A 17,346-nucleotide genomic window follows, 5' to 3' on the forward strand; every position below is an offset into this window, starting at 1 on the left:
CGCTTGTCGATTGACTCCAATATGTCGGCAATATCTTTGCCGGCTGGCGATGTTGAGCCGGGGGAATCTGCCGAGCGTTGTCTTTTCGACGACGGCGTCTCAGCTTTGGCCGGGGAAGCTGCACACGGGGTCTTCTTCATCACGAGATCCTGAAAGCACTGATCGATGTAATCTTGGAGAGTCTCTAAACTCTCCTCGTTGTTCTCCAGGGTGTTGGAGATTATTTAGACAAATAGTGTTAGTTATAAGACAATTGATAAGTGTATTTGGTAATGCTGAAGCTTAAATGAATTTGTTCAAATCTAAACTACCATTTGCTTTAATTTTCCGCCAAAATCTCCGGCGTCTGACGTCAGTTACAACATGAGTCGCTTACCTTGTCCGTCACTTCCGTCACTTACTCACCTGCTGCCCGTCCTCCTGTCTCCAGTCCCGTCCTCCAATTGCAATTAGTAACCTTGATCACTGAACCCTTCTCCAGAATTACTGAAGCAGCTCCTTGATTTGCAAGCAGAGTTTGATCTTATGTCAACCAAAGAGGCTGAGCACTTGTTACTACGCAGTCATGGCTCATATTATGAATACGGTGACAAGGCTAGTCGCTTGTTGGCACATCAGCTACGACGTCAGGCCTCCTCACAAGTGATGCCCAGTATTAAAAACTCTTATGACAATATCACTACAGATCCCTTGGAAATTAATTCTACCTTTAAAACATTTTACTCTTCGTTGTACAGGTCCGAATTTCCCACAGATAAAGCTAAAATGAATGAATGTGCTTCTGAAGAGCAGAATGGCTTCATAAAGAGACGGCAACTGTTTTTTAATACCCGTACACTCTTTAATGTTATTTACTCAAAGCATCTATCTGAATTTCCCGAACTTGTGATTTCTTTAGATGCTGAAAAGGCTTTCGATAGGGTGGAGTGGGAGTACTTGTTTGCAGTTTTAGAGAAATTTGGTTTTGGCGATAAATTTATTTCCTGGATTCGGCTTCTTTATTCGTCCCCTAAAGCCAGTGTTCATACTGATGATGTTTACTCTGATTATTTTGCGCTGGGTCGTGGTTGTCGTCAAGGTTGCCCTTTGTCTCCCTTACTCTTTGCCGTTGCCATCGAGCCTCTGTCTATTACATTGAGATCTTCTTCTGTATTCAGGGGTATCATCCGTAATGGAATTACACATAAAGTATCATTGTATGCAGATGATTTGTTATTATATATGACTGACCCCACACGCTCCATCCCTGCTGTTTTAGGTATTCTGGAGAACTTCAGCTTGTTTTCAGGTTATAAATTAGATTTAGGGAAAAGTGAGTGTTTTCCTGTTAATACGGCAGCACGTCAACTTCAACAGTCCAATCTACCCTTTCGTCTCAGTCCATCTGGGTTTAAGTACTTAGGGATTAACGTGATTCGTTCTCTATCTGGCCTTAAATCAGCAAATTTGTCTCCTCTTATACAAGGATCACATCTGATATTCAAAGACAGGGTAATCTCCCCCTTTCCTTTAATCGGTAAGATTAATGCTGTTAAAACCAACATCTTACCAAAATTTTTATTTCAGTCGATTCAATTATTTGTGCTGAAACATTTTTTTTGTTTCACTGGACAAGATTATTGGTTCTTTCATTTGGGGAGGGAAGCCACCCAGGGTTTCTAAAACTTCACTGCAGAGATGCAGATTTAGTGGAGGACTTGCATTACCTCATTTTCTAGCCCACTACTGGGCCTAAACTTTGCTACTGGCTAAAATCTTCTGGTTCGTCGTGGTGTAAGTTGGAGCTATCATCATGTAAGGGCTCTTCTTTACCAGCTTTGCTCTTTACCCGTAAGACCCTCTCTGTACACTGATAATCAGGTGGTTCTTAACACACTCAAGATCTGGTTTCAGTTTAGACGGCACTTTAATTTTGTAATGCCGTCTTCCTCGGCTCGTCTAAGCAACAACCATTTGTTTCCCCCTTCACTCTTGGACTCGACATTCTCAGTGTGGTGTGACAAGAGTATAAAACAGTTCAAACATTTATATGTGGATGGTGTCTTGGATAGTTTTGCCAACTTGTCTTCTCGTTACGATCTCCGTATCACCCATTTGTTTCGCTATTTTCAAATTCGACATTTTGTTGCCAAGTGTTTCCCAAATTTCCCCTCTTTACCTCCAGAACAGCAGTGGGAACCACGTTATCATTTATTCCTCATCACAGAGGAACCATTTCGAAACTCTATGATACTATCCTGTCTTTTAGTAACCACTCTAATGTTAAGCTTAAGTGTCCATGGGAAGGAGAACTAGGAATTCAAATACATGAGGAGTCCTGGGAACAGGCTATAGCGAGGGTACGATCTTCCACCTCCTGCGCTCGTCTTGGACTTATTCAATTTAAGGTCATACACAGGGTGCATTTCTCTGAGTCTAGACTTTCTGAATTGTATCCAGAAGTGGAAAATAAATGTGATAAACAGAGATGGGCAGTAACGCGTTACAAGTAACGCGTTACTGTAATCTGCTTACTTTTTTCAAGTAACGAGTAAAGTAAGGGATTACTATTGCAAAAACGGTAATTAGATTACCGTTACTTTCCCGTAGGAACGCTGCGTTACTGCGTTACTAAAACCGTGACTTTTTGCGAGAATGTCTCACGACAGTGACGTAAGCGAGTGTGACGTTAGTGACAACAGCTGTGTGCAGATCAACAATGGATCATATATCGAGTGCAGAGAGAGTATGAGCGTGCAGCGTTTAAAGTGTGGAAGTACTGACCTTACTTTGAGTTTGAATCCATAAAAAGTGACAAAAACATTAGTGTCCGCTGTGCGTGGGAAGAAAACTTCTTTTTACAGCAAAAAACCCCTAAACTTCTGAGCAAGCACCGAGTAGCTACGACGTAATGGGAAACTCACAGAGAAACTCGCGGATTCTTCCACTGACCGCGGCACACCTGCACCAGGGTAAACCTCCGCCTACCCCACTCCTGCTTTACAGGTGAAAATAGAGCAACAGGACCGCTGAGTTTTTGACTTTATTTATTTTCTGCTGTGTTTTACTTGCATCTATTTGAAAGACTGAGTGTAAACACAAAATTTTTTTTATTTTATGTGCTGAAATGTGCAGAAAATAGCTTTAAATGTTAAACTAATTTATTCAAGTCAGAGAATGTTGCAGATAATTAAATCTTTGCTTGATGCATAAAGTTAAAAGATTAAAATTAATAAAACAAGTTTTAAAAAGAGACTTTTCCATTTGATTACATTTTGTATGATGGATTATGCAGAAAAAGTAGAATTGGGCTGAAAGATCTATTTATCACCTATTCAGGTTGTAAATCGTGTTTTTAAAAAGTAACTAAGTAACTAAGTAATTAATTACTTTTGAAAATAAGTAATCAGTAAAGTAACGGGATTACTTTTTTGGGAAGTAATCAGTAATTAGTTACTGATTACTTTTTTCAAGTAACTTGACCAACACTGGTGATAAATGCCACGGCTCTCCTTGTCACCTTAGCCACATGCTTTTTCTGTGTCCTGAGCTACAAGGTTCCTGGACTGGGTATTTTGCTATTATGTCAGCTGTTCTTGGGGTAACTCTTCATCCTTGTCCTCTGATTGCTGTATTCAGGATTCCTGATCGCTCACGTACACTTGATTCCACACAAAAGGATATTATAGCCTTCACATCCCATTAGCGAGACGTCTAATATTGTTGCATTGGAAGTCTGTTAAGTATCCTACCTACTGTTTCCCAGTGCCTTAAAGATGTTGTGTTTTTTTTTAAACTTGAAAAAATTAAATATACGTTGAGAGGTTGCAAAAAGTGCCAACCCTTTATTTCTTATTTTACTAGTCTAGAGGTAGTGCCTGTCTAAATGTACTTCTGTTACTGTTGCATTGTTTTAGAATGCGTTTTTGTTTAGTTGTTTTTATATATATATATATGTATAGTAGGGGTGCAACGATATTCGTATCGATATTGAACCGTTCGATACAGTGCTTTCGGTTCGGTACGCATATGTATCGAACAATACAACATTTGTAATTTATTTGATCAACTTTCCTTCCGACGATGCTGTCTGTGTTGAGCGCTCAGTGAATCTGCGTTCGACTACTCCGCCTAGGCTGCACTGTCGGGCTATTGTAGGAAAAATATATGTCAATGCTTTTGCATTCTTTCAGAAATGTAGCTGGGTAATTATTAGGGCTGAACGATATATCGCATTTGCGATAATATCGCGACATGATCAAGTGCAATTTTCTAACCGCAAAGGCTGCGATTATACTCTGGACATGTCCAAATTCATGGGCTGCATCCTCCTGAGGCCGCATTTGTAGACCGATTACGTCACAGCGACGTGCCGAAGGCTGTCCAAATTACTACCATATCCCAGAATTCATAGCGCGGCCCAGCCAAACTCCAGTTTCCAGCAATGGCGGCCGCTACTAAGTTTTAAAATTACTCATACTAATCTTTCTGGGTCACAAAATAAACTTTTAACATATTTTCAGGCGAGAAAGTAGTTGTGTAAACATCAAATATCTGCTCAGTTTATCAAGATATCCCATATTTGCAAAAGTGCTTCGACGTTTTCAGAGGCGTCTGCTACCCACCAGCTCGACAGCTAGCCGGGAGCTCGAGGGTTACTGATGCGGCCGAGAACGGCACAACTCCCGGCACATCATTTTCAGATCACCGCGGAGTTTCGCTGCTCGGGTTAAACGTAATATATAAGTCACTTAGACAACCTAAAAATGTTATTGTTGGGCTTTTTTCAGTGTTTTGTTTGTTCGTGAGTAAATCGGTTTGGCTGAGATTAAAGTTATTAGATTAGATAAAATAAAACTTTATTAATCCCCCGGGTGGGTTCCTCCTTGGTTTTCACACAGCTGACTAAACGTCAAACAGAAAACTTATTAAACAGAAGTATGAGACAGTCGAGAATTTACACCAGTGTCTGGTTATATTTTAGATAGCAAGAAGCAGACGGCCGAGTTTATTAAACTCCACCGAGACAGCGGTGACGCTAATCAGAACTAGACCGTCCAATTTCACGCCTTTAAACTTTAAAGGCGTGTTTGTGTGTGTGTTTATACAATTGCTATTATGTTTGCACTTTATGTGTAATGTTACTGACTGCAGAGATCAGTAAGATGTGTGTATTTTTTATTTATTAGTTTTATTTATTTAATATTATTTTTTAATTGAATGACTGTCTAGTAGTTCACAGATGTCGAAAAACTGAGTGTGGTAAAGCCACTGATTTTTTTTATGTATATTTCTGCAATCTGCACATTGTACTGACTTTCATTTTAATGTTTACACCAGGGTTCCTTGTCAGCACTTTATGCTCAGATGTTTGTAAGCTAAAAATAAACTATTGTGTATGTTCAAATATACTGTTGTGATTGAAGAAGTTAAATAAAAATGTCAGTCATCAATTCATGCATCACCTCATGTCATCATAACAGAGGTCTGTCTTCCAGGAAAGAACAGTTTAAAATTAATGTAATATAGTATTGGCCATACTATATGATGTATTGCTTGTCTTTGTTTAATAATACAGAAGACAAATACCTTAAAAAATAATCGCATATCGCATCGCAATCGCAATATTGGGGCAAAAAATCGCAATTAGATTATTTTCCATAATCGTTCAGCCCTAGTAATTATGTCATTGGCATCGGTGAGCCACTGTCAATATGTGACATATTGAAGTCGCGTTTGAATTTGCGCTTGTTTTTTTGCTTTCACTTTGCAATCGTGCGAACTGTGTATAGAGAGCGACAGCACTGATCTGTGAGTGATGATAATTTGTGCACCAATTCCTCTGACATCGTCTTATTAATCGTTAGCTTACTATGCAAACATGACAAGTGAAATCTCCCGCAGCTTAAACATGTGAGAGGTTGATCGCGCAGAGAATCGCTGAGCTTATGTGAGTGAGCGTGTAAAAGCATTTCAGTTCTGCTGAGCCAAATAAGACAGGTCAGGGTGAAGAAGTGACAGCCAAAGAAAAGCTTACCACAAAACGGAGAAGTTATGACAAATCAGACTATAAGGCAAAAAGAAAGTGCAGCTTTATGGTTTCATGGACAAAAGAATTTCTGTGGCTGCAATATGATGAGCTAAATAACCAGGGCTGCACATAAGTGGTGCGCAGGTGCGCATTCGCTGTCAAAATAAAGAACACGCACAAGGGTTAGGGTTAAATTTAAAAACTGTACTTTTGAGTTAAAATATATATTTATAATTTTAATAAATGACAAATTAAAAAGGCATGAACATTTTTTTGTATCGAAAAAATATCGAACCGTGACACCAAAGTATCGAACCGAACCGAACCGTGAATTTTGTGTATCGTTGCACCCCTAATGTATATATAAGTATATTTACTTAGGAAAATGAAGAAAGGTCAATTGTATTTCGGTAACTGCAAGTACTGTTTTCTTATTTCAATAAAAATATTTGCAAAAAATAAAAATAAAAGAAGTGCTGTGTCGACCGCACACAGAGTGTAAGCAGGTTTGTTTTATTCTTTAACTTCTCTTAGACTAAAGTTGAAACCATTACATCACCTAATGTGTGCTTTTAGTTTACTGGTAGCATTAAGTGTGTTACTCAGTGAAGATGCTAGTCTCCATGTAACTACTATGACGAGGCACAACAGATGTTTACAACAGCAGCAGCATAGATTCACATTCAGATCACTTCACATAGTCAGACTCACACAACCTACAGTCTTTACACACTACCAACACCGTTGCACGTCAACAGATCAACAAACAATGAGGTTGAGGAAAATAAAGAATTAGAATCAGGTTACGTTTTTAAAAAGCTTATAAATGTCTCTTTTTCTCTCTCAGACTGATGTCATGCACCAGAGTGTGTATGAACTGGTCCACACGGAGGACCAGCAGGAGCTCAGAAGAAACCTGGACTGGGCTTTGAATCCTCCTGATCCAACATCCCCCAAAGGTGATCTCACCCCACACGTGCTGTCATTCCTGTATGACAGCTCAGCACACACACTCCTTTACTACAGAGCCCTTTACCCTCAAAGGCTTTTCCCAGTTTCTCAACCTCGTTTTTCTTTTTTACTCTGTCTTTGCTTGGTAAAGTTTTAACTTACCTTTGCAACTGTGAGAGTTATTTCAACGGCATTGTGTTTGTTACAATGTTGGACCCAAAACTTGCAGATTTCCCCAGATTCTGCAAATCTTTCAATATTATCTTTGCCATCATCTAACTGAATATTATTTGTGAACTTCTTAAAGACTCAAATATGAAAGTCTTTGTTTTTGACCTTCCACTGCTGTCCACATGAACACAACCATGAACATTTGGATGTCAGTATCAGATGGTTTAAGCTGTAAGAACAGCCTCGGGTCAGATCACATGACCCTGTGATCTTCACTGTGGCTTATGAGGTGAAGTGTGTTTGGGTTTTAAAATGCTTATGTGTTACGTGTTAGCACTGTGTTTAAGACCTGTGGCCCTGACACAACCGACGGACTCCGAGAAACCGTTTGCACTCTCTTCTTTAAATCATTTGCAAATCTCAGGAACACATTTCTGAAAACATCAAATCTTTAAACCAGGACAGTTTGCTACATTATAACAACTCATGTTGAATTTGATGTGTCTCAAAAAGTTGAGGCAGGAAAAAGCAAAGCTGGAGGAACATTTAAATGAACCTGTTGAATGAACAGGTTGTATCTTATGGAGGTAGAGTTTCTCAGAAGATGAGCGGACGTTCTCCAGTATAAAGTTTGAGTATCTCATCATCCCGAGTACCTACTGTCATTTTAAAAATCTCTGTGCCCAAGGGACCCGGTTGAAAATCAATATCTAATGCCCATTCAGACCTTCAAGAATCACTGCATTACAAACACACCAACACATGGAAGTATGGCTCTGCCCACAGTTTTCTTTGTGGTTTTTATAGAGATGGAATTTGACAGTAGCTCATCTGTGGTCTGCTACAACCCGGAGCAACTGCCCCCGGAGAACTCGTCCTTCCTGGAGAGAAGCTTTGTGTGTCGCTTTCGCTGCCTCTTGGACAACTCTTCTGGTTTCCTGGTACGTGACATTTTCTATTTTTACCAGAGCTAACACATCAACACGCTGGACTTGACGTTCCCGTTCTCTGCACGTAGACATCTATCGTAGGAGTGTATCTGTGTATTCTTATAAACCTGGTGGGTTAAAGACATGAACAGGTATTTATGTAGTACTTTTCAGCTCTAACTGAACCCTCAAAGCCCTTTCTACTCACAGTCTGGATCACTAATATTCAAACTGATAGGCGAGCAGTTTCCTGAGCTTCATTTTCCCAGAAAAGAATCCAAACTTTTATCAGAGTCGTCTGCTACCTGTTTCCATGTCCCCATGCCCGCTAACGCCCACCTTCACTGAGGTTTTCCCTCAAAGATCCATCTTTACAGTTACCTGTAGTACTCACAGGTTATAAAAACAGTACATCTACTAATACAAATACAAAGTCACATCCATTACCAGAAGGATAACTGCTTATTTTGCTTACTTCCAGGCTTTGAATATCCAGGGAAGGCTCAAGTTCTTGCATGGGCAGAACCAGTGGCAAGAAAATGGAGGGAAAGCTGCGCCGCTGCTTGCATTATTCGCTATTGCAACTCCTCTTCAGCCTCCATCCATTCTAGAGATCAGAACCAAGAACATGATCTTTAGAACCAAACACAAGCTGGACTTCACCCCCATGGCCTGTGACGCAAAGTAAAAATACATTTCAGTACTTTGTATTCGACTGAGACACCTCACGTCTGTTTGTTTGTTTGTTTGTTTGTTTGTTTGTTTGTTTGTTTGTTTGTTTGTTTGTTTGTTTGTTTGTTTGTTTGTTTGTTAGGGTTAGGAGGTACAGTTCGGTTTGAGATTTGTGTTAGCCACCTGCTAAAGTGGAGCATTTTCATTGGGTGTTAGATTTCAGGTGCCATCGCTCATTTTCTGTTGAATGATTTTCAAAGTGAGACAAAGAAATCTAGCTGACAAACCGCAGACTAGTTATGCTGAACCTCCTAAGACCTGAACTCTTCCACGGCAGCATTTTTCATTTCTCTTTGATATCTGGGCTGATTGGGACCTGATGAATGTAAAAATAAAGAATTACCAGAATTTTTTTTAATCTAATTTTTGTTTCTAAGAAAAATGAGAGCCACGTATGAGGATATTTGTTTCAATAGAACAGTAGCAGTATAATGTCCTCGTGAGTGGCTATCAGGCCCTTGTAGACCACAATTGAGTATTTTGGTCCAAATAACCCAAAATGTGACGTCCACATATGTGGACGCGAGGTCGGAGGTTAAGTTAAGTTGTGTTGTACCTGTTTTGATCATATGTATCCTCCTTCATGAGATCCATGGGTGTGTCAGATGGGTGGGAGTTGTTTTATTTTTTAGAAAAATGGAGAAAACTAAAACAACATCACACTGGTAGAAGTTTCACAGGGTGACTATACTGAAATATAATACTATAGTTTTTTGTTTTTGCTTTCTTTACAGTGACATGTGGAATGAACTGTAAACAGCTGCCCGAGGTAACTCTGGTCGTTTTTTGTACAGGGGGAAGATAGTGCTGGGGTACACGGAGGCTGAGCTGCGGGCGAGGGGCTCTGGCTATCAGTTCATCCACGCCGCAGATATGTTGTACTGTGCAGAGAACCATGTCCGAAGTAAGTAACCAAAAACCAGCTGTCAACCAAAACAGTCTAGTTCATTCAAAGATGGGGCTGAACACTTGTGCCCTGTGCAGTGCCTGAAAATCCCTCATTTCCATTCTCTGCGAGGCGTTCTTCTGATTTGTTGCCTCGTGTAAACACAAGTTTTGATCAGCAGGTGGGTGGAGCTTCTGTGGTCATAACCAGAGCTGTGTGACTGCGAGGATAATATCAGGAATTACACATCAGGAATTAAATCCATGTAGACATTGAGGGTTCTCGAGAGGGGCCGTGCTAACACCTGCTGCTCTCTGGCAGCAGCACCATGCTCTCCCTTGTTTTAAATGCACTTTAGAGCAACATGCAGCAACACTACACATGAGCGGGAGGAGGGAGGTATGGGGTCTTCACACACCCCCGTTCTCTGCTAGCCATTGGGGCGGGGGGGCTTTCTCCCTTTCCTATCCCTCACTCATGTCTGTCCCGTCTGTAACATCTGAAAATAAAATATAATAAATAATAAAAACAAAGGTCGATCAAATGGACCAATACGGCAATGCCACGATGATCCATTTGGCAAAGTAAATCCATTGGGTATCCTTGTTGGTCTTCAGACAACAATTCTGACGGCTAAAGAACCAAATGGGACAGGAAAAAAAAAAGGAATTACACAACAGTAGGAAAGAACAAGTTGTATGAAATTGTGTAAAACAGACTGAAGCCTGAGCTCTCAGCATGTGTCTGTGTGTTACCCTCATGATGTGAAAAGCTGTGGTGTGTTTGTTCTTTGCAGGCATGTTGTTATTACCATGCCTGCACTACTGCTGCGGCTGATTTAGCCCATTTAGCAGGTTACATGAGCTGTTATATGTCTGCTTTAATACTGAAGAGAATTACCAGCTTGACAAACCTGACCGTGACTTCACTCCTTCACCTGCCCAAATTCCATTTTACCACAACCCAGCAGCCTGCCGAGCTCTGTTTCCTGTATGTGGTAAAACAAATTACAAAAGCCTTTAAAACTACAAAAATTATTATTTATTTACTTTCAGACATTTCATAAATTAATTAAAAAGGTCTTAATGTGTGCTACTATTGCAATTACTGCTGTATACGATTACAAAACTGGATAAAGAATAGTTAAAAAAACCCATAACATTCAACACGTACAGATCCAAAGTCTTCCTCCTCCTAGCGTTATTCCCGCTCTGCAGGGTCCGCTTTTCTGCAATTTTTGTCACTTATACCATACCACATACCATCACAGTCGCGCTCCTTGCATCTTCTCCGTGATCGATGCGATGCCCAGCCGCTTTCGGAAGTCGGTGTTCATGACATGGTCCCATAGTTTCAGGCCCAGGCACCATCGCAGTATCCGCATTTCCATTGTGTGAAGGGCCTGTTCGTGCTTTACGGTGGACGGCCAACACGCTGATCCATAAAGTAGATCTTTGACTTGAGGTGGTCAGGTATTCGTCGGTCGCACAGGACACCAGTGACTTGGCACCACTTCATCCAGGCCGCATTAATCCTGGCTCGTACGTCTGGCAGGATGTTGCCGTCATTGCTGATCATCGATCTGAGGTACCTGAAGTGAGATACTTTTGCCAGGTCTTCCCCATCGATGCTGATGGTGCTGTCGGTTTGGGGGTCGGCTTCTTTTTTTTTTTTCTAAATGACATCAGAAACAGCAGTATGCGACATTACGTGATGGCAGAGCTTCAGTTCATCCTTTGTCATTTTTTTTTTTTTTTTTTTTTTTTTTTTTAATAAATAGGACAGGGGGAATGAATGAGAGAAAGAGGGGGAGAGAAAGAAAGAAAACCAAAGGGGAGAAGAGACGGTGAGAAGGGGGGGGAAGAGAGAGAGAAAAAAAAAAAGAACTCCTGGGTCACCTGTATGGAGAAAAAAAAAAAAAACAAACAAAACAAACAGAGGAGACAGCAAACAACAAAGAGCAACATAATAATAGAGAAAACAAAGCACCATCACAATAAACTAGCTAGCCATAGATATCAATATTTACTAAATAATAAACGATATTGTGCAGCACGCAAGATAGACAGCGCACAGTGTGCTTTGAGGCAGCAGCCAAGAAAGCTTTAGTCCGCGTCTGTGAATACCCATGTGTGCATACCTGTGTGGATCAGCATGCTTGCATTCCAAAGGTTTCTCCATGTAATGATCTGCTAGGGAGTGTGGGGGGGCCACAGCCCCGTCCTCCAGGGTGTGAAGCGGGTATGGAGGAGATCAAAACCCCAGACATCCAGAGGCCCCCAGAACACAAGAGACCATGGAAGACCAACAGAGGGGCAGCCGCGCCACTGTCCCAGTAAGAGCTGAGGAGAGTCCCAGATGAGGGCTCGCCCAGCAGCCGCGGAGCAGAAGTCAGGGGGAGTTGCAGTGACGCGCCCGTGAGCTCCGCCGGCCCCCAGCTGTGCCTGAGTGACCGAGCCCCAGGCCGAGAGGCCGGGGGCACCCCACCTCCAAAGGGGCCCCAAAGGGGGTCGGCTTCTAAGTACTTAGTCTTCTTGGTGTTCAACCTCAGCCCGTACTCACTCTGGCGTGTCTTCCATTGCTGCGTTTGGCGTTGCAGCTCCATTCGGGATTCATCTGCGAGGAAGACATCAATGGCATAGAGGAGTGTCCAAGGGCAGGGTGCCTGGAGGTCAGCGGTCACAGTGTCCATGCAGAGGATGAAGAGAAGCGGGGACAGCGCGGAGCCTTGGTGCACGCCCACGGTGATGCTGAAAGGTGGCGATGTTCCCACTGGGCTTCTGACTGTGCTGGTCACGTTTCTGTACACGAGCTTGATCAAATCGACGTAGGCCTCAGGGACCCCGTGTGATCACAGAGAGTGCCAGATCAGGTCATGAGGGACTCTGTCAAAAGCCTTCTCCAGGTTGAGGAAGGCCATATGGATGGTCTTGGTCTTCTCCCGGTGCTTCTCCTGCTGCTTCTGCCGCATCCTTTGACGAAGCCACACTGGTTGGGCGTTACTGTGACAATTTCTCGCAGCCGGGCATCGATGATCCGCTTGAATACAGATCCAAAGTCTGACTTCCTAAAATGATTCTAGGATCAGGTCAGCAGCACACCACAGTGGGCTGAGCAGGCGATCCATATACTGCATGTTTTCCCCTCTACCCCTCCTCCGCTGTCTGCTCCACTGCACTGTCATAAAATAATAAATGCTAAAAATAAATAAATAACTTAATTTTTAACTAAATTCTAAAATATTATCAGATGTCACTAAATGAATAATGTACTAAACTGTGAAATATAGAAACCCTACCAGTAACTTGCAAAGCCAAGCTGCACACGTGTTGTGTAGCTTTGTTCTCTCTAGAGGGAAATCACAAAAGCCAGCAGCTAAAAAAGCTCTCAGCAGTTGTGACACACACAACAATTCAAATTAAACCTCTCATTTTTAAGTCTACCTGGAGTCTAGAGAAGCAGCTCAAGGACAACATGAATCGTTTTTGTTAGCAGCCTGGTCCCTGCCAGTTACTTTGGAAGCACTGAGTAATAAACGTGAAGTGGGAGTTGAACTAGACCAATTATGAAAATGTTCTGCACTAGAAGGACAACGACTTTTAATATAGTTTGCAATATTTATGAATTAAAGTAAAAGACTGAATGACTTATTATATTAAATTTAACGTGCTGGTGAAAAGCAATCCCAGAATTCATTACGGCAGCCCGATGCTGGCAGGGAATGATCTCCTTAGCAGAAAAGCTAATCTCACAGATCTCAGGCAAGGTTGGGGTGGAGCAAATTTTGAGAGATCCAATTAGTAACAGAAGCTAGACAGTCATTAATGTTGGTAGGAGTATTGAGTTTGGAGTCTTCCCAGAGAGGTGGCGTCTGATACCAACCTGACATATAGACACAGACATACAGGCACACACAGCTACAAACATCCGTTCCCACCCTCACGCTCTCATATGCACTTACTCCACACTCAACCAACGTGGAGACTAGGGATGGGTATCATTTAGGTTTTATCCGATACCGGTGCCAAATCGGTACTTTTGAAACGGTGCCGGTGCTCAAACGGTGCTCAAACCGGTGCTTAAAGAATGGAGAACACAAAATTGGTCCAAAAACCTCTCGTTCACCTGTTTTTTGTAAAAAGATGCAGCTATGGGGCATATATGGCATCACTCTTGGCTGGAAGCAGTGCTTAAACAATGGAAAAAACACAAACTTGGTCCAAAAACCTCTCATGTTTAACTGTTTTCCACTTTTTCTTTGGTCATTTTAGCCTTTTTGGCCAGGGTGAAGGGAGCATCTGCCATCAAACAAGAGGACAGCCGCATGTAGCTATGATGATGTTTGCTAGTTCACCTTACATGCATTAATGTAATAACGTGGTTAGCCTACTCAACGTAAATTACACACGAACAACATGAAGCTACTCACGTAGAGAAGAACGGCTGCTGCTGCATCATCGTCCTCATCATTTCTGCTACACTGGCAGGGCTAGGGGCCAGGACTCTCCTCTTCGGGTTCTTGGGGGATGTTGCTGACTCCGGATCCGATAACTGGCAACCCACGCACAGTAGATGTGCTCGGTGTGAGGTCTGGCAGCAAGCTATCAAATACGGCGCATTTCTGGGCTTTTAAAAAAAACGCTATGCGTCGCCAGGTGTTTCATCGGATTTGAGGTGTTACCTCCTTTGACAGTATCACAGTATCAGCTTAAAGCACTTGTTGCTGCTGAGTTTGCATCTTTTGCTGTGAAGTACAGCCAGACTTTTGACCGCTTCGCCTTGGGCATTTTTAATCTGTAGCTCTGCTCTAAAAGAACGTACGTACCTGGGCCCGCCTACTATCCTCGGAAACGTAAAATGATTGGCTAGAAGTGTATCACAGCTCAGGAAAAAAAAAGCACCGAAATAAAGCACCGAAATAAAGCACCGAAATGTGCGCTGCTTTTCGGTCTGGTTACTACCGTTTATGTCAGAACACCGGTACCCATCCCTAGTGGAGACAGACATAAAGAGACGCTGTACACACGATCACACTCCCCAAGCGTACTCTACGAACCGGGTCTAGGTACCCTTGCCCCTGGAGGGGGGAACTGCACCCAGACCCAGGTGGTGTTACCCTTTTCCCTGCGGTGGGGAGAGGCAGACCGCCCCGACTCCGCAGCAGCAGGGAGGCCCCACACTCCAGACCGCAGTCGGACGGCCAACTCCTCCTCCTAGCCCCCCTGCTCCAGCAGGCTGCAGAGAACGGGGGTGAGAGAAGACTCCAAACCTCCCTCCGCCCGTTCATTGTAGTGTTGATGCATGTGTGTTCTAAGGTGCGTTTAAGAGTCCAGGATTTTAGACTTGATTGAAACACAGCTCTCGACTCAGCAGGCTGTGAAAAACACTAAACCAAAGCAGGTGGCTCAACATTCACACCCAAAAAGGTTTTGCTACTGAACAACCTGAGTATATGTAGGAAATCCTGTGCTGAGGACGTTTGGTCTGGTCAAAGAGTTCAGACAGCTTTTGTAAGTAATCCTGTGGGATTAGTAAACAGATTGAGCAAAGCTGCAGAGCTGCCTGAAGAGAGGATCAGGCAAAGCATCAGAGATGAGAGCAGCACCACCACGTGCACTTCAGTGGACAGATGGGCACGTGGTCAGAAGTGACGAAGCCTGACCATGATTAACGGTCTTTGACCATAACCCATCTCTGAGTAACAGTTGTTTGTGTTCAATGTTTAAAGTGATGAAGACTGGAGAGAGTGGTCTGACTGTGTTCAGACTCCTGACTAAGGAAAACCAGTGGAAGTGGGTCCAGGCCAATGCCCGGCTGGTGTATAAGAATGGGAAACCAGATTACATCATCGCCACCCAGAGGCCTCTTTTGTAAGTACCTGTCTGTGTACAAATCTCATTTGGTCATTTATCTCGAGTAATACACTGAATCAAACCATTAAGATATCCATCCTCCTTCCCTTCAATGCCATACGTTTGTATTTCTTAGTTGTTTAAAAGAACTGCACAGAGAAGTCCTGACAATGATGTCTTCTGTGTTTATAGGGATGAAGAAGGAGGAGAACATTTGCGTAAGCGCTCTATGCATCTACCCTTTACGTATGCTACAGGAGAAGCCCTGCTCTATCAGTCCAATCATCCCATCGCAGGCTTTAGAGATGGCAGCTGTGTAAAAAATTTTAGCAAGTCAAAGAAGAATCGGACTGATAAGCTGCTGACGGATGGCCTGGACCCGGGCTCCCTTCTTGGGGCACTCATGAGTCAGGATGAGTCAGTGTATGTTTGCCAGCCAGCTGTGGAGCCCAAGCTGTCATTTCACAGCAGCTTCTTTGCAGAGCACGTTAGTTTCTCTGAAAGTGAACCCTCCAACCTGCACAGAAGCTGGAATGAACCTGCTAATAGTGTCGTAGGTCCAGGCATCACAGAACCAGGTACCAGCTTTGACCCACTGCTGGCTACTTTGGACTCGCTCTCTTTGGAGGGCCAAGGGATGGATGCAGAAGAGAGGAGTTACTCAAACAGCGAGCTGTTTGGAGCTCTGGAAGGGCTGGGCCTGAGTGCTGAGGACCTGGAGTTGCTGCTGCTAGATGAGCGTATGATCAGAGTTGAGATGGACCCTGAACACGTGCCCACTTTGGATGATCTGCTGACAAATGATGAGATTCTCTCTTACATCTATGACTCGATAGAAGGAAGGACTGATTCCACTGTACATGGAGGACAGGTACCTCCTAGCACTACCGCAGCAACCTCCACACCAGTGTCATTATCAGAAAATAATCTTGATACAAGTGTGCAAATGCAGTTTTGTCCCTCCAAGCCTCCAATAATGGAGCACACTCCCATTGTCCAGCTATCCCAGCAGATGCAACAGCATCTCAACATGCGAACCACTAAAGTACCACCTAACTGGGGCCAGCAGAGTGAACATTTCCCCCACAGGATAGTAAATGGAGAGCTGCTGGGGCAAAATCAGTCTATTGCCAATGGACAATGGACAGCCCAAGACATTCTAGTCCCAGCAGAGATCGAGTTGGAGCAACTGACCACACAGCAGACTACTTTCAATGACAAGGCCTCAGACTTGAATAGCAAGCTTCACCAACACTACCTTCAGCAGGAGCAGCAACCAAGGACCCAGAAGCAGCTCTCACTACAGTGCCATGCCAAACAGACGGCAGCAAACCTTGACGGACGATGTGGTCCGTCGAGCCCAGAGCATTCAGCAGAAAAAATGCCATGGCAGAACTACAGCTTCAGCGAAAGCCTGGGCAGCAGTTTCTGCATTGACAACAGCCAAAACGCTCTTACAAACACCTCACTGGAGTCTTGCAGGGAGCCCACTATGGACAGTGTGGATTACACAGTCAGTGGAGGTGGTTTGCTTGAGAGAAGTGCAGAGCAGCGGGGCGCTGAGAGCACAGTTGCATCTTTTCGTGGAATGAACCACAAAAGCCACCCAGAGCAGATCCCAGGCCCCTTGTTCGAGGTCATCTCCAGTCTGTCGCAGTGCCCTCCCTGCACTAGCCCCCTGGAGCAGATTGTAAGAGTGGGTAAGCCCTGCTGCCAGCTCGACCACTTTGGCTTGGTGACCTCTGAGATCCTTGACGACCCCAATCACAGCAAGGTGAGGTTGCTGAACATTGTCATACTTTGAAATCATTACTA

The 17,346-nt window shown here is 43.3% G+C and overlaps 1 protein-coding gene across 5 annotated transcripts in view; it reads left to right on the forward strand.

Moving 5' to 3' along the window:
• Positions 1 to 17,346, forward strand: part of LOC146556099 (aryl hydrocarbon receptor-like) — a 69,905-nt gene that overhangs the window by 38,279 nt on the left and 14,280 nt on the right. For all 5 annotated transcript variants that reach the window (XR_014888862.1, XM_085248326.1, XM_085248327.1 and 2 more), the window contains 6 exons: positions 6,858 to 6,969; positions 7,940 to 8,073; positions 8,543 to 8,745; positions 9,588 to 9,697; positions 15,408 to 15,549; positions 15,724 to 17,305. Coding sequence is in view for 4 of the 5 variants with exons in the window: in XM_085248326.1 (XP_085104452.1) it covers positions 6,858 to 6,969; positions 7,940 to 8,073; positions 8,543 to 8,745; positions 9,588 to 9,697; positions 15,408 to 15,549; positions 15,724 to 17,305 (2,283 nt within the window). In the remaining variant the exon portion in view is untranslated. The remainder of the gene's footprint in view (positions 1 to 6,857; positions 6,970 to 7,939; positions 8,074 to 8,542; positions 8,746 to 9,587; positions 9,698 to 15,407; positions 15,550 to 15,723; positions 17,306 to 17,346) is intronic.

This window comes from Mchenga conophoros, linkage group LG16, assembly GCF_057382185.1.
Source record: "Mchenga conophoros isolate Kocher_MC1m ecotype Shallow Benthic linkage group LG16, M_conophoros_male_GT1.1, whole genome shotgun sequence".
Lineage (NCBI taxonomy): Eukaryota > Metazoa > Chordata > Actinopteri > Cichliformes > Cichlidae > Mchenga > Mchenga conophoros.